The sequence below is a fragment of the Gambusia affinis genome, linkage group LG23 (genome assembly GCF_019740435.1).
Source record: "Gambusia affinis linkage group LG23, SWU_Gaff_1.0, whole genome shotgun sequence".
In the NCBI taxonomy this organism is placed as follows: Eukaryota; Metazoa; Chordata; class Actinopteri; order Cyprinodontiformes; family Poeciliidae; genus Gambusia; species Gambusia affinis.
Genome location: NC_057890.1, coordinates 13,686,387 through 13,713,739, shown reverse-complemented (window position 1 = coordinate 13,713,739; position 27,353 = coordinate 13,686,387). Strand labels below are relative to the sequence as shown.

At 34.5% G+C, this 27,353-nt stretch overlaps 2 protein-coding genes across 2 annotated transcripts in view; both read right to left on the bottom strand.

The window, feature by feature from the left end:
* Positions 1 to 19,547, bottom strand: part of ada2b (adenosine deaminase 2b) — an 80,104-nt gene extending 60,557 nt beyond the window's left edge. The window contains exons 1-7 of the mRNA XM_044107780.1: positions 19,459 to 19,547; positions 18,320 to 18,708; positions 15,900 to 16,119; positions 14,381 to 14,591; positions 14,169 to 14,296; positions 12,639 to 12,729; positions 12,443 to 12,551 (exon numbers count right to left, since the gene is read on the bottom strand). Of these exons, the coding sequence (XP_043963715.1) occupies positions 12,443 to 12,551; positions 12,639 to 12,729; positions 14,169 to 14,296; positions 14,381 to 14,591; positions 15,900 to 16,119; positions 18,320 to 18,620 (1,060 nt within the window). The 5' untranslated portion in view covers positions 18,621 to 18,708; positions 19,459 to 19,547. The remainder of the gene's footprint in view (positions 1 to 12,442; positions 12,552 to 12,638; positions 12,730 to 14,168; positions 14,297 to 14,380; positions 14,592 to 15,899; positions 16,120 to 18,319; positions 18,709 to 19,458) is intronic.
* Positions 19,548 to 19,654: 107 nt separating this feature from the next.
* On the bottom strand, positions 19,655 to 26,932 carry atp6v1e1b (ATPase H+ transporting V1 subunit E1b). Its single transcript, XM_044107781.1, has 10 exons — positions 26,777 to 26,932; positions 26,591 to 26,652; positions 25,227 to 25,292; positions 23,857 to 23,966; positions 23,581 to 23,647; positions 23,400 to 23,489; positions 22,122 to 22,190; positions 21,634 to 21,728; positions 21,469 to 21,556; positions 19,655 to 20,340 (listed from the first exon to the last, which is right to left on the bottom strand). Exons 2-10 carry the CDS (start codon positions 26,621 to 26,623, stop codon positions 20,278 to 20,280), a joined length of 681 nt encoding a protein of 226 aa, XP_043963716.1. The 5' UTR covers positions 26,624 to 26,652; positions 26,777 to 26,932; the 3' UTR covers positions 19,655 to 20,277.
* Between the last annotated feature and the right edge of the window lie 421 nt (positions 26,933 to 27,353).

Sequence of the window (27,353 nt, the reverse complement as noted above, 5' to 3'; positions counted from 1 at the left end):
ATACTATACTATGACGTCGAAAAGGTGGAAAAAAACGACATACTATACTATGACGTCGAAAATGTGCAAAAAACGACATAGTATACTATGACGTCGAAAATGTGCAAGAAACGACATACTATACTATGACGTCAAAAATGTGCAAAAAACGACATACTATACCATGACGTCGAAAATGATGAAAAAACAACATACTATACCATGACGTCGAAAATGTGCAAAAAACGACATACTATACCATGACGTCGAAAATGATGAAAAAACGACATACTATACTATGACGTCGAAAATGGGCAAAAAACGACATACTATGACGTCGAAAATGTCTAAAATATGACAGACTATATACTATGACCTCAAAATGACGAAAAAAACGACATACTATACTATGACGTCGAAAACGTGCAAAAAACGACATACTATACCATGACGTCGAAAATGATTAAAAAACGACATACTATACTCTGACGTCGAAAATGTGCAATAAACGACATACTATACTATGACGTCGAAAACGTGCAAAAAACGACATACTATACCATGACGTCGAAAATGATTAAAAAACGACATACTATACTATGACGTCGAAAATGGGCAAAAAACGACATACTATACTATGACGTCGAAAATGTCTAAAATATGACAGACTATATACTATGACCTCAAAATGACGCGAAAAAAGTATACTATACTATGACGTCGAAAATATGCAAAAAACGACATACTATACTATGACGTCGAAAATGTGGAAAAAATGACATACTATACTATGACGTCGAAAAGGTGGAAAAAAACGACATACTATACTATGACGTCGAAAATATGCAAAAAACGACATAATATACTATGACGTCGAAAATGATGAAAAAACGACATAATATACTATGGCGTCGAAATAGGCAAAAAGCGACATACACAATACTATGACGTCGAAAAGGTGGAAAAAAACGACATACTATACTATGACGTCGAAAATATGCAAAAAACGACATAATATACTATGACGTCGAAAATGACGAAAAAACGACATAATATACTATGGCGTCGAAAATAGGCAAAAAAGCGACATACAATACTATGACGTCGAAAAGGTGGAAAAAAACGACATACTATACTATGACGTCGAAAATATGCAAAAAACGACATAATATACTATGACGTCGAAAATGATGAAAAAACGACATAATATACCATGACGTCGAAAATGTGCAAAAAACGACATATTATACCATGACGTCGAAAATGATGAAAAAACGACATACTATACTATGACGTCGAAAATGGGCAAAAAACGACATACTATACTATGACGTCGAAAACGTGCAAAAAACGACATACTATACCATGACGTCGAAAATGACGAAAAAACGACATACTATACTATGACGTCGAAAAGGTGGAAAAAAACGACATACTATACTATGACGTCGAAAATGTGCAAAAAACGACATACCATGACGTCGAAAATGATGAAAAAACGACATACTATATGACGTCGAAAATGTGCAAAAAACGACATACTATACCATGACGTCGAAAATGATGAAAAAACGACATACTATACTATGACGTCGAAAATGATGAAAAAACGACATACTATACTATGACGTCGAAAATGGGCAAAAAAACGACATACTATGACGTCGAAAATGTCTAAAATATGACAGACTATATACTATGACCTCAAAAACGACGAAAAAACGACATACTATACTATGACGTCGAAAATGATGAAAAAACGACATACTATATGACGTCGAAAATGTGCAAAAAACGACATACTATACCATGACGTCGAAAATGATGAAAAAACGACATACTATACTATGACGTCGAAAATGGGCAAAAAACGACATACTATACTATGACGTCGAAAATGGGCAAAAAAACGACATACTATGACGTCGAAAATGTCTAAAATATGACAGACTATATACTATGACCTCAAAAACGACGAAAAAACGACATACTATACTATGACGTCGAAAATGTGCAAAAAACGACATACTATACTATGACGTCGAAAATGTGCAAAAAACGACATACTATACTATGACGTCGAAAATGTGCAAAAAACGACATACTATACTATGACGTCGAAAATGTGCAAAAAACGACATACTATACTATGACGTCGAAAATGTGCAAAAAACGACATACTATACTATGACGTCGAAAATGGGCAAAAAACGACATACTATACTATGACGTTGAAAATGGGCAAAAAACGACATACTATACTAGGACGTCGAAAATGGGCAAAAAAACGACATACTATGACGTCGAAAATGTCTAAAATATGACAGACTATATACTATGACCTCAAAAACGACGAAAAAACGACATACTATACTTTGACGTCGAAAATGTGCAAAAAACGACATACTATACTATGACGTCGAAAAGGTGGAAAAAAACGACATACTATACTATGACGTCGAAAATGTGCAAAAAACGACATACTATACTATGATGTCGAAAATCTGCAAAAAAACGACATACTATACTGACGTCAAAAATGTCTAAAAAAACGACATACAATACTATGACGTCGAAAATGTCGAAAAAAACGACATACTATACTATGACTTCGAAAATGTGCAAAAAACGACATACTATACCATGACGTCGAAAATGATGAAAAAACGACATACTATACTATGACGTCGAAAATGGGCAAAAAACGACATACTATACTAGGACGTCGAAAATGGGCAAAAAACGACATACTATGACGTCGAAAATGTCTAAAATATGACAGACTATATACTATGACCTCAAAATGACGAAAAAAACGACATACTATAACATGACGTCGAAAATGGGCAAAAAACGACATACTATACTCTGACGTCGAAAATGTGCAATAAACGACATACTATACTATGACGTCGAAAACGTGCAAAAAACGACATACTATACCATGACGTCGAAAATGATTAAAAAACGACATACTATACTATGACGTCGAAAATGGGCAAAAAACGACATACTATACTATGACGTCGAAAATGTCTAAAATATGACAGACTATATACTATGACCTCAAAAATGACGAAAAAAACGACATACTATACTATGACGTCGCAAATGTGCAAAAAACGACATAATATACTATGACGTCAAAAATGTGCAAAAAACGACATATTATACTATGACGTCGAAAATATGCAAAAAACGACATACTATACTATGACGTCGAAAATGTCTAAAATATGACAGACTATATACTATGACCTCAAAAATGACGAAAAAACGATATACTATACTATGACGTCGAAAATATGCAAAAAACGACATACTATACTATGACGTCGAAAATGTGGAAAAAATGACATACTATACTATGACGTCGAAAAGGTGGAAAAAAACGACATACTATACTATGACGTCGAAAATATGCAAAAAACGACATAATATACTATGACGTCGAAAATGATGAAAAAACGACATAATATACTATGGCGTCGAAAATAGGCAAAAAAGCGACATACAATACTATGACGTCGAAAAGGTGGAAAAAACGACATACTATACTATGACGTCGAAAATATGCAAAAAACGACATAATATACTATGACGTCGAAAATGACGAAAAAACGACATAATATACTATGACGTCGAAAATGACGAAAAAACGACATAATATACTATGGCGTCGAAAATAGGCAAAAAAGCGACATACAATACTATGACGTCGAAAAGGTGGAAAAAAACGACATACTATACTATGACGTCGAAAATATGCAAAAAACGACATAATATACTATGACGTCGAAAATGATGAAAAAACGACATAATATACTATGGCGTCGAAAATAGGCAAAAAAGCGACATACAATACTATGACGTCGAAAAGGTGGAAAAAACGACATACTATACTATGACGTCGAAAATATGCAAAAAACGACATAATATACTATGACGTCGAAAATGACGAAAAAACGACATAATATACTATGGCGTCGAAAATAGGCAAAAAAGCGACATACAATACTATGACGTCGAAAAGGTGGAAAAAAACGACATACTATACTATGACGTCGAAAATATGCAAAAAACGACATAATATACTATGACGTCGAAAATGATGAAAAAACGACATAATATACCATGACGTCGAAAATGTGCAAAAAACGACATATTATACCATGACGTCGAAAATGATGAAAAAACGACATACTATACTATGACGTCGAAAATGGGCAAAAAACGACATACTATACTATGACGTCGAAAATGTGCAAAAAACGACATACCATGACGTCGAAAATGATGAAAAAACGACATACTATATGACGTCGAAAATGTGCAAAAAACGACATACTATACCATGACGTCGAAAATGATGTAAAAACGACATACTATACTATGACATTGAAAATGGGCAAAAAACGACATACTATACTAGGACGTCGAAAATGGGCAAAAAAACGACATTCTATACTATGACGTCGAAAATGGGCTAAAAACAACATACTATACTAGGACGCCGAAAATGGGCAAAAAAACGACATACTATGACGTCGAAAATGTCTAAAATATGACAGACTATATACTATGACCTCAAAAACGAAGAAAAAACGACATACTATACTATGACGTCGAAAAGGTGGAAAAAATGACATACTATACTCTGACGTCGAAAATGTCTAAAATATGACAGACTATATACTATGACCTCAAAAATGACGAAAAAACGACATACTATACTATGACGTCGAAAATGTGCAAAAAACGACATATTATACTATGACGTCGAAAATGACGAAAAAACGACATACTATACTATGACGTCGAAAATGACGAAAAAACGACATACTATACTATGACGTCGAAAATATGCAAAAAAACGACATACTATACTATGACGTCGAAAATATGCAAAAAACGACATACTATACTATGACGTCGAAAATATGCAAAAAACGACATACTATACTATGACGTCGAAAATGTCTAAAATATGACAGACTATATACTATGACCTCAAAAATGACGAAAAAACGATATACTATACTATGACGTCGAAAATATGCAAAAAACGACATACCATACTATGACGTCGAAAATGTGCAAAAAACGACATAGTATACTATGACGTCGAAAATATGCAAAAAACGACATAATATACCATGACGTGGAAAATATGCAAAAAACGACATACTATACTATGATGTCGAAAATGATGAAAAAACGACATACTATACTATGACGTCGAAAATGTGCAAAAAACGACATACCATGACGTCGAAAATGATGAAAAAACGACATACCATGACGTCGAAAATGATGAAAAAACGACATACTATATGACGTCGAAAATGTGCAAAAAACGACATACTATACCATGACGTCGAAAATGATGAAAAAACGACATACTATACCATGACGTCGAAAATGTGCAAAAAACGATATACTATACTATGACGTCGAAAATATGCAAAAAACGACATAATATACTATGACGTCAAAAATGTGCAAAAAACGACATATTATACTATGACGTCGAAAATATGCAAAAAACGACATACTCTACTATGACGTCGAAAATGTCTAAAATATGACAGACTATATACTATGACCTCAATAATGACGAAAAAACGACATACTATACTATGACGTCGAAAATGTGCAAAAAACGACATAGTATACTATGACGTCGAAAATGACGAAAAAACGACATACTATACTATGACGTCGAAAATGACGAAAAAACGACATACTATACTATGACGTCGAAAATGTGCAAAAAACGACATACTATACTATGACGTCGAAAATGTGCAAAAAACGACATACTATACTATGACGTTGAAAACATGCAAAAAAACGACATACTATACTATGACGTCGAAAATGTGCAAAAAAAACGACATACTATACTATGACGTCGAAAATGTGCAAAAAAATGACATGCTATACTATGACATCGAAAATGTCCAAAAAACGACATGCTATACTATGACGTTGAAAATGTGCAAAAAAACGACATACTATACTATGACGTGGAAAATGTAAAAACGACATAGTATACTATGACGTCGAAAATATGCAAAAAACGACATAATATACCATGACGTGGAAAATATGCAAAAAACGACATACTATACTATGATGTCGAAAATGATGAAAAAACGACATACTATACTATGACGTCGAAAATGTGCAAAAAACGACATACCATGACGTCGAAAATGATGAAAAAACGACATACCATGACGTCGAAAATGATGAAAAAACGACATACTATATGACGTCGAAAATGTGCAAAAAACGACATACTATACCATGACGTCGAAAATGATGAAAAAACGACATACTATACCATGACGTCGAAAATGTGCAAAAAACGATATACTATACTATGACGTCGAAAATATGCAAAAAACGACATAATATACTATGACGTCAAAAATGTGCAAAAAACGACATATTATACTATGACGTCGAAAATATGCAAAAAACGACATACTCTACTATGACGTCGAAAATGTCTAAAATATGACAGACTATATACTATGACCTCAAAAATGACGAAAAAACGATATACTATACTATGACGTCGAAAATATGCAAAAAACGACATACTATACTATGACGTCGAAAATGTGGAAAAAATGACATACTATACTATGACGTCGAAAAGGTGGAAAAAAACGACATACTATACTATGACGACGAAAATGACGAAAAAACGACATAATATACTATGACGTCGAAAAGGTGGAAAAAAACGACATACTATACTATGACGTGGAAAATATGCAAAAAACGACATAATATACTATGACGTCGAAAATGATGAAAAAACGACATAATATACTATGACGTCGAAAATGATGAAAAAACGACATACTATACTATGACGTCGAAAATGTGCAAAAAACGACATACTATACTATGACGTCGAAAATGGGCAAAAAACGACATACTATACTATGACGTCGAAAATGTGCAAAAAACGACATACTATACTATGACGTCGAAAATGTGCAAAAAACGACTTACCATGACGTCGAAAATGATGAAAAAACGACATACTATATGACGTCGAAAATGTGCAAAAAACGACATACTATACTATGACGTCGAAAATGGGCAAAAAAACGACATACTATACTATGACGTCGAAAATGGGCAAAAAACGACATACTATACTATGACGTCGAAAATGGGCAAAAAAACGACATACTATACTATGACGTCGAAAATGGGCAAAAAACGACATACTATACTAGGACGTCGAAAATGGGCAAAAAAACGACATACTATGACGTCGAAAATGTCTAAAATATGACAGACTATATACTATGACCTCAAAAACGAAGAAAAAACGACATACTATACTATGACGTCAAAAAGGTGGAAAAAATGACATACTATACTCTGACGTCGAAAATGTGCAAAAAACGACATATTATACTATGACGTCGAAAATATGCAAAAAACGACATAGTATACTATGACGTCGAAAATGACGAAAAAACGACATACTATACTATGACGTCGAAAATGACGAAAAAAAGATATACTATACTATGACGTCGAAAATATGCAAAAAACGACATAATATACTATGACGTCGAAAATGATGAAAAAACGACATAATATACCATGACGTCGAAAATGTGCAAAAAACGACATATTATACCATGACGTCGAAAATGATGAAAAAACGACATACTATACTATGACGTCGAAAATGGGCAAAAAACGACATACTATACTATGACGTCGAAAATGTGCAAAAAACGACATACCATGACGTCGAAAATGATGAAAAAACGACATACTATATGACGTCGAAAATGTGCAAAAAACGACATACCATGACGTCGAAAATGATGAAAAAACGACATACTATATGACATTGAAAATGGGCAAAAAACGACATACTATACTAGGACGTCGAAAATGGGCAAAAAAACGACATTCTATACTATGACGTCGAAAATGTCTAAAATATGACAGACTATATACTATGACCTCAAAAATGACGAAAAAACGACATACTATACTATGACGTCGAAAATGTGCAAAAAACGACATATTATACTATGACGTCGAAAATATGCAAAAAACGACATAGTATACTATGACGTCGAAAATGACGAAAAAACGACATACTATACTATGACGTCGAAAATGACGAAAAAACGATATACTATACTACGACGTCGAAAATGTGCAAAAAACGACATACTATACTATGGCGTTGAAAATGTGCAAAAAACGACATACTATACTATGACGTCGAAAATATGGAAAAAACGACATACTATACTATGACGTCGAAAATATGCAAAAAACGACATACTATACTATGACGTCGAAAATGTCTAAAATATGACAGACTATATACTATGACCTCAAAAATGACGAAAAAACGATATACTATACTATGACGTCGAAAATATGCAAAAAACGACATACCATACTATGACGTCGAAAATGTGCAAAAAACGACATAGTATACTATGACGTCGAAAATATGCAAAAAACGACATAATATACCATGACGTGGAAAATATGCAAAAAACGACATACTATACTATGACGTCGAAAATGATGAAAAAACGACATACTATACTATGACGTCGAAAATGTGCAAAAAACGACATACCATGACGTCGAAAATGTGCAAAAAACGACATACCATGACGTCGAAAATGATGAAAAAACGACATACTATATGACGTCGAAAATGTGCAAAAAACGACATACTATACCATGACGTCGAAAATGATGAAAAAACGACATACTATACTATGACGTCGAAAATGACGAAAAAACGATATACTATACTATGACGTCGAAAATATGCAAAAAACGACATAATATACTATGACGTCAAAAATGTGCAAAAAACGACATATTATACTATGACGTCGAAAATATGCAAAAAACGACATAGTATACTTTGACGTCGAAAATATGCAAAAAACGACATACTGTACTATGACGTCGAAAATGTCTAAAATATGACAGACTATATACTATGACCTCAAAAATGACGAAAAAACGATATACTATACTATGACGTCGAAAATATGCAAAAAACGACATACTATACTATGACGTCGAAAATGTGGAAAAAATGACATACTATACTATGACGTCGAAAAGGTGGAAAAAAACGACATACTATACTATGACGACGAAAATGACGAAAAAACGACATAATATACTATGACGTCGAAAATGGGCAAAAAACGACATACTATACTATGACGTCGAAAATGTGCAAAAAACGACATACCATGACGTCGAAAATGATGAAAAAACGACATACTATATGACGTCGAAAATGTGCAAAAAACGACATACTATACCATGACGTCGAAAATGATGAAAAAACGACATACTATACTATGACGTCGAAAATGGGCAAAAAACGACATACTATACTAGGACGTCGAAAATGGGCAAAAAAACGACATACTATACTATGACGTCGAAAATGGGCTAAAAACGACATACTATACTAGGACGTCGAAAATGGGCAAAAAAACGACATACTATGACGTCGAAAATGTCTAAAATATGACAGAGTATATACTATGACCTCAAAAACGAAGAAAAAACGACATACTATACTATGACGTCAAAAAGGTGGAAAAAATGACATACTATACTCTGACGTCGAAAATGTGCAAAAAACGACATATTATACTATGACGTCGAAAATATGCAAAAAACGACATAGTATACTATGACGTCGAAAATGACGAAAAAACGACATACTATACTATGACGTCGAAAATGACGAAAAAACGATATACTATACTATGACGTCGAAAATATGCAAAAAACGACATAATATACTATGACGTCGAAAATGTGCAAAAAACGACATACTATACTATGACGTCGAAAATGTGCAAAAAACGACATACTATACTATGACGTCGAAAATATGCAAAAAACGACATAATATACTATGACGTCGAAAATGTCTAAAATATGACAGACTATATACTATGACCTCAAAAATGACGAAAAAACGATATACTATACTATGACGTCGAAAATATGCAAAAAACGACATACCAAACTATGACGTCGAAAATGTGCAAAAAACGACATAGTATACTATGACGTCGAAAATGTGCAAAAAACGACATACTATACTATGGCGTCGAAAATGATGAAAAAACGACATACTATACTATGTCGTCGAAAATGATGAAAAAACGACATACTATACTATGTCGTCGAAAATGATGAAAAAACGACATACTATACTATGTCGTCGAAAATGAGCAAAAAACGACATACTATACTATGGTGTCGAAAATGAGCAAAAAACGACATACTATACTATGGCGTCGAAAATGATGAAAAAACGACATGCTATACCATGACGTCGAAAATGGGCAAAAAACGACATACTGTACCATGACGTCGAAAATGATGAAAAAACGACATACTATACTATGACGTCGAAAATGTGCAAAAAACGACATACTATACTATGACGTCGAAAAGGTGGAAAAAATGACAGACTATACACTATGACCTCAAAAACGACGAAAAAACGACATACTATACTATGACGTCGAAAAGGTGGAAAAAATGACAGACTATACACTATGACCTCAAAAACGACGAAAAAACGACATACTATACTATGACGTCGAAAATGTGCAAAAAACGACATACTATACTATGATGTCGAAAATGGGCTAAAAACGACATACTATACTAGGACGTCGAAAATGGGCTAAAAACGACATACTATACTATGACGTCGAAAATGTCTAAAATATGACAGACTATATACTATGACCTCAAAAACGACGAAAAAACGACATACTATACTATGACGTCGAAAAGGTGGAAAAAATGACATACTATACTCTGACGTCGAAAATGTCTAAAATATGACAGACTATATACTATGACCTCAAAAACGACGAAAAAACGACATACTATACTATGACGTCGAAAAGGTGGAAAAAAACGACATACTATACTATGACGTCGAAAATGTGCAAGAAACGACATATTATACTATGACGCCGAAAATGACGAAAAAACGACATACTATATTATGACGTCGAAAATGATGAAAAAACGACATACTATACTATGACGTCGAAAATGTCTAAAATATGACAGACTATATACTATGACGTCGAAAACATACAAAAAAACGACATACTATACTATGACGTTGAAAATGTGCAAAAAAATGACATACTATACTATGACGTCGAAAATGTGCAAAAAACGACATACTATACTATGACGTCGAAAATGTGCAAAAAACGACATACTATACTATGACGTCGAAAATGACGAAAAACGACATACAATGACGTCGAAAATGTCTAAAATATGACAGACTATATACTATGACCTCAAAAACGACGAAAAACGACATACTATACTATGACGTCGAAAATGTCTAAAATATGACAGACTATATACTATGACCTCAAAAATGACGAAAAAAACGACATACTATACCATGACGTCGAAAATGTGCAAAAAATGACATACTATACTATGACGTCGAAAATATGCAAAAAACGACATACTATACTATGACGTTGAAAATGTGCAAAAGATATGACATACTATACTATCCATCCATCCATCCATTTTCTGTTCACCCTTGTGCCTAATGGGGTCGGGAGGGTTGCTGGTTCCTCTCCAGCTACGTTCCGCGCGAGTGGCGGGGTTCACCCTGGACTGGTCGCCAGTCTGTCGCAGCGCAACACAGAGACATACAGGACAAACAACCATGCACACACACTCACCTAAGGAGAGTTTAGAGAGACCAATTACATACTGTACTAATATGATGTCGAAAATGTCCAAAAAATGCCATAGTATACTAAGATGTCAAAAATTTCAAAAACATGACACAGTATACTATGATGTCGAAAATGAGGCCAAATGACACATACTATACTATGTCAAAAATCTCCAAAAAAATGACATATATACTATATCGAAAATTTCCAAAGAAATATCGAAATTGAGGCCAAAAGTCACATCCAAAATACCATAATGTCCCAAAAAATTAGTCTACTATGACATTGAAAATTAGGCCAAATGACATGTCAAAAATGTCCAAAAAATGACATCCGAAAAACTACATCAAAAATGTCCAAGTAAAAGACATATACTATAGTATTACATCAAAAATTAGGCCAAATGACACATACTTCCTATATCAAAAATGTCAACAAAAAAAAGACCATAGTATACTATGACGTGAAAAATCTAGAAAAAAATGATATAGTGTGACATCATGTTTTCAACAGAGTATAATGTCGAAAACGACCAAAAAATAACGCCTACACTACCGCATTGAAAATTATGTAATAATTGCATTGTAATAATTTAAAATGTTTTAAGGCATTAATTTTAGGTGCATCAATGTAAGACTTTTTAAGGATTCGCATACACAGGGTTAAGATCTACTGACCCGTCTCTCCTGCATGGAAGAAGTACGGCAGTGATGCTCCCAGCTCAGCTGGCAGGGAAAGAGCTTCTCTGAAGTACCAAAGAGTCTGCCCACTATTCTCCCTGCCAACCTACAAACCAAAATATATCACATTATGACAGGAAGTGGCTAATTGATACAGGATGGTCAAACAATTTACAACTAGACAAAGTCTTGCCATGTCAAATCCTGCAACAACATCTGGGAAGTCTTTCTTCAGCTGGATGGCCTCCGTCACAGCAGCTTTGACCTCTGACACGCTCAGAGCCCTGAAGAAGGAAACCGTAGAACGGAGTCAAAAACTGATGCAGTTCAGCTTTAGCACAAAACGTCTTTGACATACATAAATAGAGCCCAACATGTGAATTTACAACAATATCCAAAAGAATAACATTTGTTATAAGAATATGCCAACAGTTTCATCTTAATTTGGGTTAAGAGTTGAATCATATAATAACGTTGAATTGAATATTTATGTTGTAAACATATACACCTACTATATAAATCTGAATATCTTTACAATGTCATACATGTCCTTCTTTGTTTATTGCAAGTCTTTAAAAATATATCTGTACAGCATATTTCAAGACATAAATTTACAAAGTCCAGCATAATATATTAAAATCATAAGACAGAATCGATCAAGTAAAATGTTTAAAAGATTAAATAAAAAAACCCATGTATCTATAGTTTAGTGGAAAAACATCCCAGAGCCTTGAAGCTCTAAAATGCTCCTATTTGTTTTTGCCTTAAGTCTGATCAATTATGCAAAAATAATTATTATTTAAACAAATCATTTATTATGGAGCAAACAATTCATTTGTAGCATTTAGAGAACAACACACTGCATTTTCTTTACATTAATCATAAAATATTTCTTCAAATTTGGTTTTTATATTAAAAACAAAACATTTATTAACAATATATTGTAACAACCAACTACATTATTTCAAATGTGCTCCTAATTTATTGCAGCTGCTTATTTTTATTTATTTATTATACTTTTTTTAATGCAGGATATTATTATGTTGTACATTTGCCTCTCTGTTTCTTATTTATTTTTATTTTTTTAACCATAGTTTAAATGCATGCTTCTATTTTACACTATTTTTATTTTTTTGTGTTTGGTAATTTTTAACCTTTCCATACACATTAAAATAAAAGATAAAATAAACAATGCTGAGAAAAAAAAGAAACAAGACAAAATAGTACATAAATAAATATAAATATTTAAATTCCTATCTATGGCAAGAACATAAATCAGACACAAAAAATCTTATCATTATGAATTATAACTTTAAACTTAAAAGGCTCAATCGTGCCTTTAGCATTAAATTGGTTAACTTTTGAATACAAATAAGCAAAAATTAGAACAAAAGAAAACTATAGGAAAAAGTTGGTTTTGTTAAAAGGAGAAAATTGAGTCCATATGCTTCATATTTATGTAAAATGTGTCTTCATAGCATCTAATTAAATGTCTGAGTGCTGCTGAAGCCAGAACGTCTCCAACAGCCAGACACTGACATCTTTCTCTTTGCTGCTATTTCTGCTTCAATCATGAGATAAATAAATTAAATTTTAGTTAAATAAAATGAATTCTTACAACAAAGTGTGGAAATTGAGACACATGGTTTCCACTTTATTGAACTGCCATGATTTTTTTTTTCTTGCTTTATCTATAAATCTGTTTGATCTAGCCGTGTTATACCTGTGGACTGAAATTATAATCCTGGCTCCAAAAAACTCTGGATAATTTTGTTTGAACTTTGATGTCACTTCCTGGAACATCTTCAGAGTCCAGATCTTGTCGTGAATCGTTCCATCAAGTTCATACGTCTGAAACGAAGAGAAGAAAAATGTATCTACTGGAAGTGTTTTTTTATTAGAAGCTCAAACTGATCATGTGGGAAGAAAACGAACCCTGGACAGACCGCTCCTCAGCTCCAGATACATGATGTTGTCCCTGTGAAGCTCCTCTAATCCCTGGTAGATGTAATCCCTGAGAACAGGAGCGTGGGTGATCAACCCCGCAGCGGCGATGAAGGCCTTCTCAAACTTCTCCCACACAACATCCTGGTTTGGATATTCACCATCTGGATTCTCAGTAAACAGGGTGAGGTGCTGGATTAAACTGGAAAACACCCAGAGGGGAATATTTCTGATTATTTTCCACCATTAAGGATGATAACAGTGAGACTTTGCAGTCCAGTAGATCTGGTTTGATTGGGGATGAAAACTGCAACAGTTACATTTTCAGCTGCTGCGGTTCACTTTTACACTGAACTGTGTCAAACTAAATTAAACAAAAAAAACCTGTTCCCCTCCTCACCTGTGGTGGCGCTGCACCAAGAGCGCCACTTCCTTCTTTACAAAATGTAAACAAAAACTGATTGGCATCAGATTTTAACGGTTGTAGGATTTCTCTTTTGTCTTTTCTGACGCATTTCTACAGCTAGTGATACACTTACAAGTTTGTTTTGGTTGTATTTACCCAGAATGCCCTGCGCTTTAGTCCACTTCCTGCTTTTGTAATGGTCTCCGGTTCACTTGGCATTCAAATATGCATTTGAAGCAGACCAGAGTTAGTTTTTTGTTCTGCCATCTCACCATCTCTTTTTAACTCTAGTTTGTTTGGATAGAAAACAAGTATCAAACTACAGGCCCGTGGGCCAGATCTGGCCCATCATGTCCATTGATGTGGCCCTCTACACTTTAGCGGGACACAAAAATTTTACCTTAAGATAATATTATTTTATCAGTCAATTCCAATCAGCTTTTGTTTGTATAAGATCAAATTACATCATTGTTAAAATATGTTTAAAACTGCTACAGTTTAAGTTGTACTCATCGAATGCAGGGAAAACAACATTAGAACAGTTTGTTAATAGGTACAACCGCCCAAACCAGCCCTTTGGGGATATTCATGGTCTTGACGAATGTCCTCAAGACTCCCAATGAGGACATTGAGTCTTGAAGAGGCCCAAAATGAAAATGAGTCATAAAATGGTGAACTGTGGTCCACCTAAAAACCTCGGTCTTAGTTTGACTGAAGTGAACTCTGGCGAGGCTTGACTGCATATGTGAACAATAAACAGATCAAAGACCAATCCAAAACCAGGAAGTGGACTACAGTGCACAGCATTCTGGGTAAATACAACCAAACCAACGTGAGTCTAGCGGTAGAAATGGCTCATGGTCTTTTACAAATGACAAAAGAAAAATCTTACAGCCAGTAAAATCTGACACCACTCCATTTTGTGAAGAAGGAGGTTGTGCGCAGTGTTTTCGTCAGAGGTTTTTGGTGCAGTGCCACCACAGGCAAGGAGGGGAACAGGCTTTTCAAAGAGTTTGAACTGACAATGCAGCGTGAAAGCAAACCGCACCAGCTGAAAATGTAGCAAATGCATCCGGAGTGAAAACACCTTAAATCTCTGCTAACCTGCTGTCAAATCCTGCATTGTCCTCTATCCTGGCTCTTAGCGACTCCAGCAGCTGCCAGTAGAAACAGTCCCACCGAGGGAAGGGCTGCTGATTGGAGAACAGGAAGCGGACCGAGTTGTCCCACGTGAAGCAGATGTAGCAGTGAGGTCTGTAGGTGACGTTTTTCACCAGCCATTCGGCGCCGACCAGCGATGAACTGTGGATGTGGAGAGCGCCGCCTGTGGGCAGAACATACAGCAGCAACCAACAAGGACTCAGACTATAAACACACAGTCGATATTTTACTTAAAAATTCAGTATTTTGGAGTTCATTAATTGTACAAAGTGTAAAACCTGGAAGCAAACTCTGGTGATTCTGAAACCAACGCAATAAATAATGAATTACATAAGTTAAAATGAGCTTGAACATTTTGATTCTAGTAATATTTTTTAACAGAGTTATCAAAATCCATTTTATTTATGCCTTTGGTTGTGTGTGTGTTTTATTTCTGTTTTCTTTAGTGTTTGTTGTATTTTATATAGGATATTCAAAACATCTTACAATTCTGTACAAAATTCATTGATCTTTGAGAAAATAAACTTGCATTATTATGTCATTATCAACATATTAGTTGAAAATAGTTTCAAAAACAATATTATTGTTGATCACAATAATTCCTGGCGTAATTTATCACAGAGTAAAATTTGTTTTTGTGACAGGCCTAGGCAGAACCTCTCTTCCTCCAGGAACTGCCACCTCATCCAAAAAGGCAAATATGAATTAATTATCTAAAGAGGAAGTTCTGTACACACTGAGGAATGGTGCCAAGCTGCTGGCACGATGAGGATAATCGGCCTCATAGAAAGAGCATTTAGGAAGTCATCACTAAAGAGGAACAACCCGGCATCTGCAAACAGCCTGTGTACACTGGGATCTTAAAAAGATGCCTGCTGCCGTTAATGCCCAGGATGTATCACAATTTATATCTGCATGACTTTTGGGTCCATGTCCTATTTAAGAACAACTACTACTTGAGATGTTAAATAGCTTAAATCTAATTTTATTTATATTTTTTTCTTTAAAATCTTGGGTTCGTCTTTGTTTATATTCACTTTGTGAAGGTACTGCAGAAGCTCTACTTGCTAGCATAGAAAATGTGGTAAATTCATACATTTATATATTTTATTTGTAGTTGTCTTCCATCCTTTTGCTGTGACTTTAAGTAAAAACAAAGAAAAACAAGTCACATGTGTGATTGGTTCAGTGTAAAATAATAAATATGTGGAGAAGAATCTCACGCTCACTTTTAAGTATGGCGGTGGTTCTATGATGGAGTGGGCCTGTTACCTAGCAACAGCAACAGAACTCCAGGATGTTTAATTTGCTGATTTTATAGTGTACAATGGCTGGAAGAGACAAGTGCTTGGTGCACTCTTGTTGACTGTGCAGGAGGCTCTACTTCTGCTTTTCAAAGAAGCATGGATGTAAAATTGTGCATTTGTTTGCGGCTTTTTTCACATGCGAGTTTAAAAGTGTAGTTTTAAACTTTTAAAACTAAACTTAAATCTCATCATCTGAAAATTATTTTGTGCAACAAATGTAGTGAACATGTTTTGCAATGCAAATATCAATCAATCGATCAAATTTTATTTGTGCAGCACATTTCAGCCTCAAGGCATTTCAAAGTGCTTTACACCAAATCAAACACAGAAACACAAAGCAACATAGAATCAACAATAAAAACACAACATCAAATCAGATTCCGTCAATAAATTTGCAATTGATTACGTTTCAAATACAACTCTAAACAAGTGGGTTTTTAGTTGAGATTTAAAGGAAGTCAGTGTTTCAGCTGTTATACAGTTTTCTGGAAGTTTGTTCCAGATTTATGGTGCATAGATGCTAAATGCCGCTTCTCCTCGTTTGGTTCTGGTTCTGGGGATGCAGAGCAGACCAGAACCAGAAGACCTAAGAGGTCTGGAAGGTTGATACAACAGCAGCAAATCTTTAATGTATTGTGGTGCTAAACCATTCAGTGATTTATAGACTAACAACAGTATTTTAAAGTCTATTCTTTGAGCTACAGGGAGCCAGTGGAGAGACTTTAAAACTGGTGTTATGTGCTCTATCTTCCTGGTTTTAGTTAGAACACGAGCAGCAGCATTCTGGATCAGCTGCAGCTGTTTGATTGATTTGTTGGACAGACCTGTGAAGACGCCGTTACAATAATCAATACGACTGAAGATAAACGCATGGATGAGTTTCTCTAGATCTGGCTGAGACATTAGTCCTTTAATCCTGGAAATGTTCTTCAGGTGATAGAAGGCCGTCTTTGTAACTGATTAATCCTAACCTGTTCAAGTTAGAATAATAGTCCTAATAAATTGAATTTGTATCATTTCACTGACATATCCACAAAGCTAAGTATTTAAATTCACCTTTAGGCATCTTCTGCAGCAGTCTGTAGATGGCGCTCTTCTCAATGAGCGGCTTCGCCTTGAAGAAGTGTAAAGCAGGAAGGAAGTTAGGGGCCGCCATCTCCTGCTCCTTTAGCCGATGCAGGTCGGCGTCCAGCTTCTGCTCGGCCGCTGTGAGCGCCAGCAGGCCTCCCGTCTGCCGGGACGCCTCCTCACGCATCAGCAGGTCCCTGCGAGCAGGGTCAGGCATCCCCACAGATCCCCTCACAAAGCACAGCAGGGGAACAGAGGTGAGGAGAGCCAGGCAGAGTGAGTTCACCATGTCCTCCTTAACCAACTGGGAACACTGGGAGGCCTACTGGAACATGCTGCCGCTGCTCACAGATGAGCTGAAGTTTTCTACTTTGGTGCTGAAAACAAAGAAGAAAACATACAGTGACACGTAACAGCAACGAGTTTAACAAATCAACCCATCAGTACAGGGGAAAAGTATCACCTTTCAGACAATATGCACCAAGACCTGCAGCTAAGTTATTTTAGTAAACAATTATTCTGATGATTAACTGAATAAAATCTGTATATTTTTATTTAACCACTTAAGTTTGTTTTATGCAATATTAAAAATATGAAAAAAGTGCAAATATACAATTCAATATGTTTTTCTAAATACAAAAATAAACATTTATCACCTAAAGTACAATAGCATAGGAAATGATGCATCTGCAGCTAAATAAATACTTAAATAAGCTGCTTAACATCACTACAGTGCAGGACTTATTTACTATTTTTTAATTAACTAATCCAGAAAAAAGTCCTTAATAGGAGATTTTTCTTAAATATTTTTACAGAATTAAAAAATTTGAGAAAAATAAACAAACCTTGATTGGTTATGTATAGATAAAAAACTAGGAAAGATCATTTAAAATTAGCTACAGAACGCAGATTGGTTCCCAGGAAGATTAGTGACCAATTTGGTGGAAACTAATGGGGATCCTACTAAAACAGACCACATAAAAAGCCCAATAAAATCAACTTCTGAAAACATAAATTTAACAGTTTACCAAGAATAAAACATGTCTAAAATCTCAGATTGCAAATTTAGAAACATCCCTGGTCGCTTTATTTTAAAGCTCTTGAAGGGAAAAAAAGCAGCAACTCACAGCTCAGATCCGCCCGTCCAAAACGCTCGGCTTGTTTTCGCGGAGACAAAATGCAGCGGCGGAGCATGTCAGCGAAATACTCGGAGCGGACGGATAATTGGAGCATTTCTGTCTGACTAATGCCATGTGATAAACTAATGAAGGAGGCATGAATGGGCAGGATGAGTCAAAAAGAGGAGCACACAGGAAGCACCAATCATTTAGATATCTTTATGTTGTTTTTACATTTACTCAGTTTAACATTTTCAGTTGGACACAATCACAAACAAAAAAAAAATAAAATAAAACAACGAGCACACAAACATAATTTAATCTGGAAACCTCATATACAAACAGTGCAGCTGCTGGAATGATATCGGTCACTTCTCAGACAGAGAAGAACACACACTTGGTGTAACATCAATAAATTAACTCAGTAAGGTCATGGATGGTGTTTTTGCTCATAGGACACCATTTATTTGTCTGTGATTGGTTGGAGCAGATACCCATTAGACACACAAAGCCCCATGCAGCTTTTTAATGGGCTGAGAGGTTTAGAAAACGAGCAGAAACTGCGACACAGAAGCTGTTTTGTCATGAAGATCCAATTAGAGGACAACCTGTTAAACATTCAATCCGTAAACTCAGACCACTGAGAGTTGGGGGTCCCTGCAGTTAGCAGAGCGCCCCCGTCAGGAGATAAACAGCAATACACCACACAAACAACAACACCGTCTTTTGTGCATCAGCAATTTGGTTTCACAGACAAAGGAATGATATCTCCCGTATGACATGTAGAAAATAAAAAGGAGCTTTTTGTCTCGAGCACAACGAAGGATCTCAGTCCAAAAACTTGCGGTTCGGGTTGGCGCCGAAGACAGCCACTCGGATCTCAGGCATCATCTGCAAAGTTTTAGAAATGATAAAATCATCAACAAAACACACAAAGACGACTGAATATCAGTCTACTGGAGCTACTTGAGCATTCACATTTTTCAAACCAGATCCAATCTTAATCAGTTTCGTTTCTCAATTTTTTTTCTAAAAACTTTATAGAAATGACTGAAAATATTTTTTTAAAGCAGCTTTTATCTCAATCATTCCTTGTGTGAGATGAGAATATAGTCAAAATATCTTCTGGTAAAATTGTGCTTGTACTCTGATAAAAAGACAATTTTATCAGAAAAAATTATCTTAAAATGATGAGAAACGAGTTGTTTAATGAGAACAAAGGTTTGTTAGTCATCAGATCAGTTTGTGTGGTTCTTTTCTTTGAAATAGACCCAGTTCTCTGCACAATCGTTTCATACTCCTGCTACTGATTTGTAAAACAACAACGAAAATAAAAACAATAAAAAGCTAAACTTATCTTTTTTTTATGGATATACTAAGTATTATCCATAAAACTTACACCAAAGTCTAACTTCACAAATGCTTAACAGTCCTCATCTTTATTTTAAAAAAAATAAATTTTCTCCTAAAATTATTACTTTATTCTCTCAATATTACATTATTCCAGTAATACTATGAGTTTATTCTCATATATATATATATATATATATATATATATATATATATATATATATATATATATATATATATATATATATATATATGTACTGGCCCTTAATATTCTGGTGTAAAGTCACAATAAATTAAAAGCTGTAAACATCCCTGTCAAACAAGATGGTGGCTTTAAACCCAAGGAGTGGACTGGTGGAAAAAAACAAACAAAAACAAGATTTTTCAAAAATTAAACCTTCAAAAACCAAACATTTCATCTTTCTCCTTAAATTCTACTACCAAAAATCCAGAACTGTACGAAAAGTTGTCAAGCCAAAACAAATTATTGGTATTATTTGGTCGGCATACAACCAAAACAAGACAATAAAAACTCCACTACCACACAAAAAAGACATTTTACAACATAAATATCTAAATAGCTTTATAGAAACTAAAAATATACATAACTACAATAAAAATCTAGAGGGGAAAAAGGATGTAAATATATGAGTTGTGTGTATTTTTTACCTGCTGAGCCATTAGGTCCAGTCTGCTCTCCAGGGTGTTGGAAACTTTGATTTTCCCGTTGCTGTTATAGATCTCAATACCTCCAGACCTGCAGAAAGCAGGACAGATTAAAACCCAAAGACACATAATCTGCAGGAGAATAATCTGATCCATGTTTCAGCTTACAAATCTGGAGAGAGGAAGTTTTCCTGGTCAATCCGGACCTCCAGGTTGTTCTTCACAGCTGCTTTATAAATGGGGATGTTTTTCTGGATGGACGCCTTAAAGACACATAAGTTCTTCATTTAGAGGTTTACATAAAAAAAAAAAAAAAAACACAAAATCCTGTATTTTTCTTACAATGTCCAGGGCAAATATCTCACTTGAAATTAGACAAAAAAAAAGTAATAAAGCAACTTTTCAGCAAAATACAGGAGTAAATTATTTAATACTGATGAAAAAGTGCTACTACCATTAGCATATAACATCATTTTTACCATGATATAAGTGATAATCTGCCAGTGGAACTTAAAAGAAGCTCCTGTATCCTGATGAAAAGTTACTTGTAAGTAAGTTTTGTCGTATTTCAAGATATTTGCATTAGAAACGAGACTAAAAATACTTGGAAAGATTTTTTGTAGTGTAAACTTAAGATTTTTACACCATTTTCTCACCTGTACCATCTGAATGTCCTGCTTACGACAGCGGATCGTCACTTTGGGCTCTAGCAGCTGATAGAAACCCTGATATGAGAGATTATAAAAAGAAATGCACGCTTTAATGTCTTCATATTTTATATTTTAGGCCAGATTTGTTTAAGTCTAGAAGTGAAGTCAAAAGAACGTCTAAAATCCTCTGAATTTGTGGTGGGAATTTATCGTTTATCGCAAAAAACGTCCTACCATGATAAGAATATTGATTTATTTTTGTCCCCATAAATTTAAATTAATGATGTTAAATAAAAAGCTAAATTGACAGTGTTATCGGAAATTTTATTTTTACCATTTTGTCCAGGAGTATATCAATAAATATGAGTAAATTCCAGCAGTTACTGTATGCGGCAACTCAGCTTAGGTTGCTAGGTGACGAGCGGAACTCTGCTGAGGTTGCTAGGTAACAGCCTGGGCATGGGGTTGCTAGGTGAGGGGCAGTGCCTGCTGATTTATGATGTTACATTTTGGAGATTTTTGAAGCAACTCACTTTTTCAGACACCAAAAAACATTCAATTTATTGCCAAAAAACAGCTGGGTGTTTTTTTTTTTTAAGTGATTGGCTGTTTTTAGAGGCAGTTCAGACCAAAATGGAGTACAAAAACTTGAAAAGTTAGAATTTTGCATTTAAAAAAACTTATCCATTTTCTTTTATTTATCATTTTTTATCATTATCACAAAGCATAGTGATAAATTTATAAGTCCATATCACACATCCTTACTCCGAACTCTATAATCTGACTAATTTAATTTAGTTAAATAAGTTTTATGTAACAGTTAGGAGCCTCACTGACACATTAATCTAAAACTGGTCTAGCTGAGTGAAGTGATTTCTATAGAGAAACCTACAGGTTGTTCACTGAAACAACAGATCTTTTTTTCAGAACGAGATGCAGCAGCTAATTGTTTCTAACCTAGAACACCACAAGCTAATTAGACTCACATGATCTTAATGGGAAAACTTTAAACACAGATAACTGCAGAGCCAATCTGAGAAAAATTGTACACCACAAAAGATAAGGCACCATATGATCACTGTACAGAATAATACAATTAAGTTGTTTGTTGGCAATTTCCAGGAAGTTCCCAGTTAATCTAATACATATGCTAATACCCAGCAGATCACTGTGTCTTACTTTATGAAGCCATTAGAATCTATTGGATTATTTTTATATATTAGATTAATTGTGATGTATTTCCTATGGTAAATATTAAAAATCAAGTATAAAATGTAAACAAACCTGCAGGATCAAACCATCCAACAGAGCTGGGTACCTAGCTGGATCTTTAGCGATGTTAGCAAGCCTCTGGCGAGCTTCGTTCAGCATATCCTGACAGGACACACATGGATCAAATTTGTTGTCATTTCCACTCAACGTGCGTGTCTCCCCTGACTGCTGTGTGTGTGACAACAGGGCTTACTGAGATCATATCGTCGCGGGCCTTCAGCACCTTCAGTCGAGCCTGGTTCATCAGGTTTGACATTTGACTGTTGGACAAATAACAGACACATTGGAGCTGCTTAGATTGCTAAATGGATCTATATTTATCCATGCAGACGGAAAGGAGGCGGGCTGGTTAGAGGGAACCGCAAGGTGAAGAGCTGGGAAACAATTATAGAAACACTGCTGCTTCTTTGTTCCTGAAGTGAGAAATAAAAGGACTTGATGTGTTCTGTGATGTCCCGCCATGACTTACATCTTCTTCTGCTGCTCAATCTGCTTCTCTTTCTTCTCGTAGTACTCCATGATCTTCAGCCGCTGGGTTTGGACCAGACGGCCCTTCTCGATGTTGAACTCTTCCTCTGCCTGCAGGGACACACTGGGTTAGTCTGCCTGGATTTAAAACACTTCAGTTTGTGATGTAGAGATAACAGGTGGGTTTTATTTTGTCAATACTTTTCCAGCGTCAAATTTCCAGATTTCTTCCCCTTTTTCAGTCCAAACAGCAGCAAACACATGGATTTATGTCACATATTCATCAACAATGGAAACATTTAATTAAAGTAAATGCATAAAGTCTGGAAATAAAAACATTTTTCTATTGTCTATTCTCTTTTTCCATACTTATTCAGACCTGGAAAACATTTCCAGACACACAGGAAACTGAGGAATGTTTCCTGTGTAAATTCTAAATAAATTTAAAATTAAATTAATTTAGGTTTAATTTTGTAACCTTGTTTTTCTTTTTTTAAATATATTTGGTGAATAATAACTCTATAAGCCAGTCTTGGCTCTGTTCACAACTTCAAAATTGTTATGAGGGCAATTTTTAAATGAGTTAAAATCAGAATATTTTTAATTGAAAAACATTAAATAACTACCCAACCAGTAGGAGTAATAAAAACAATAATGATGAATAAAAATTGCATATAATTATATTGAGAGGAAGACAAAAGAACTCACACAAATATTTTAGTTATAAAAAAGAAAAAGTTAAAACTTGAAGGCAAAGGTGTTTTTTTACACCTAAAATTATCTGGATCCTCTTTACCACACAGCTATTTAGGTTACTTCTATTCAAATAATCATTTAAACCAAAAATTATATGCAAACAATAGAAATATCAACTTAAAACCGAAACAAATGCAAAATTTATGGCAAAGGTTTTACCACCCCCTAGTGGTGAGTTTCACCCATTGAAGGGCAAAATGGACTGAAATGTGTCAATGATCATATTTTCTCTCTCTCTGGGTACCAGCTGCTTTTATACTATTAGTAGCAGTTTTAGTAAATAACCAGATTTACTTAATAAATATTGGTTGAAAGAATTATTTACTGAAACTGGAATAATATTAAAAGGTCATGCAAAAAAGCCTTAATCAAACAGCAGATGTGTAGCTGGTTGTTTAATAATTACCTGTCTGAATTACGGACCAATAGACACAAAGCAGAAGAATTTCCTGATTTTGCAATAATAAAAAAACCCCTGAAGGCACCATGTGACATCTCAGACCTAATAACTCTGATTCAGAATATTATCTGAGCACAAAATGAAAAAATATTTATTCAAAGCAACAATAATATTAATGAAATTATCAGTGTGTGATAATGACTGTGTGTTTATACCTTTGCATCAATTTCCTCTGCCTTCTCATTGGCCTCCTGCTCTATGAAGGCCATCATATGTTTAATCTGTGGAACAAAACACAGAGAAGTGAAAAAAATTACTTTACACAACAGAATGTATATTACCATTTATTTGGCCAAAAACTAAACACACCGCATAATTTATTTACAAAGATATTCCTGTTAATCTGAATCATGTATACAAGATATTTGGAATATTCAAAAAAACAATAAATTTGTAATTATGTCAAAATGCAACAATCTTTGAACAAATCCATCATTTTGTGCAGAACAGAAATATCTTTCTTAATTTTTAATGCGTAATTAATGTGTAATGTGGATAATTGAAATAAAACAAAATTACATGCATCAGTTCTGTTGGTAGATATACTCTCTCTAACCTTTAACATTTTTTCACAATTTATTTGTAAAGTAACATCTATGATGGTATTTGTCACATCAGTGAGAAATGTTTTAGATCACTTAGTTGCAGGTCAAAGCAGAAAAGTCTGTTTAAGTCAATTTTTAAAGACTTTTTAAGTTACTATTGCTTTCAAACATAACTCAGCAATTCTTCTAAATAATTTTAGCTTTGTCAAGTGTACAAAGAACTGCAACTCCACAACCCAGATTGAATTAATTTTACTAATTAACATCTTAAATCTGTAAAGCGTAGGAATAATTTTGCAAAGCACTGTCTCGGCTTTGTCGTTGTATTACTTACAGTTGGTTTCAGAGGTAAATTTATGCACTAGAATTTTCCTCTGATTAATAATTAATAAAACTGACTGAATAACACACTTTCATGGTAAAGAATTGGCAATAAAATGAATAAAAACAAAGCTTAAGTCCAGTGAAAAACCCCGACAGACATTCAGAAAGTTTGACATACTAGTGTTCAAGAACATTTCACTATAGAAAGCGGTTTCTTTTAAGCAGATAAATGATTTAGATATTTAAAGAGGGAGGCGGTGGGATATTGCAGCCATATTTAATGCTCAGATCTCTTCTGTAGCCAATTGTTGGAGCTTCTTCATATTATGTTCCACCTCACTCACTCCAAGTTCCTCATCAGGCCTTGGCGTGTTGTTCATCATGTGATCGTTTGGAAATATGACCGCAATAACTTCTGCTTTAAATCACAGCAAACATAAACTAATTTTCTTACCACTAACACCCCTGTTAGAGCCCCCAAAAACACAGTACAGAAGGTTTAACCTGTCAATGTCATCCTTCTTCCAAACGAATAATAGATCATAAAAATACGTTTTTACCTACTGTAGCTTTTAAATTAGCAGCATAAAAGATAATCCTACAATATGATGTTTTATACAGTAAAGCTGCGTGTTTGAACACTTTGTTACCTGCTTCTGAACGTCGGCATCGCTGAGCGCCATGGTCACGGCTTCTGAAGGTGCACCGAGGCCTGCAGGAGGGGAAAAACAAACACAAACACGGTTTTAAAACTACACACACGACGACGCGCAGCTGCTAGTAACAATAACAATATTTTAATTAGAAGGAGGGGGTTTAAAAATGTGTAAATATACCCGCGAATGATAGAAAAGACGGTTTGAATTAATCCCCGCAGTCGTGACTCGTAAAGATGTCCACAGCAGATCAGCTGACTGGTAGGAATCACCTGACAGTTGGTTCTGATTCACCAGCAACTGGCTCAGAGGCGCAGTACCGCCCCCTGCCGGACCGGAGAGCAACGGACAGGCGGACTTTAAAATAAAATAAAATAAAATAAAATAAAATAAAATAAAATAAAATAAAATAAAATAAAATAAAATAAAATAAAATAAAATAAAATAAAATAAAATAAAATAAAATAAAATAAAATTATTGATTGTCAAAGTACTATTAATTCTGTACAAAATTAATAAATATGAGAGAAAAAATATTTTCACTTTTAAAGTGATGTTGATTATAGATGACGATATCATAAATATTGGTGTTATAATATGGATTTTGAAAGTTAAAATTATAACTGAAAGGATGTAGCACAAAGTTCATTTGAATAGAAATAATCTTTAGGTTTTTGAACAAACTATTTAAAACGATTTAATGCCATTATTCTATGCATGTGCTCTTTGTAAATAAATAATTACAGGGTTTTAAATT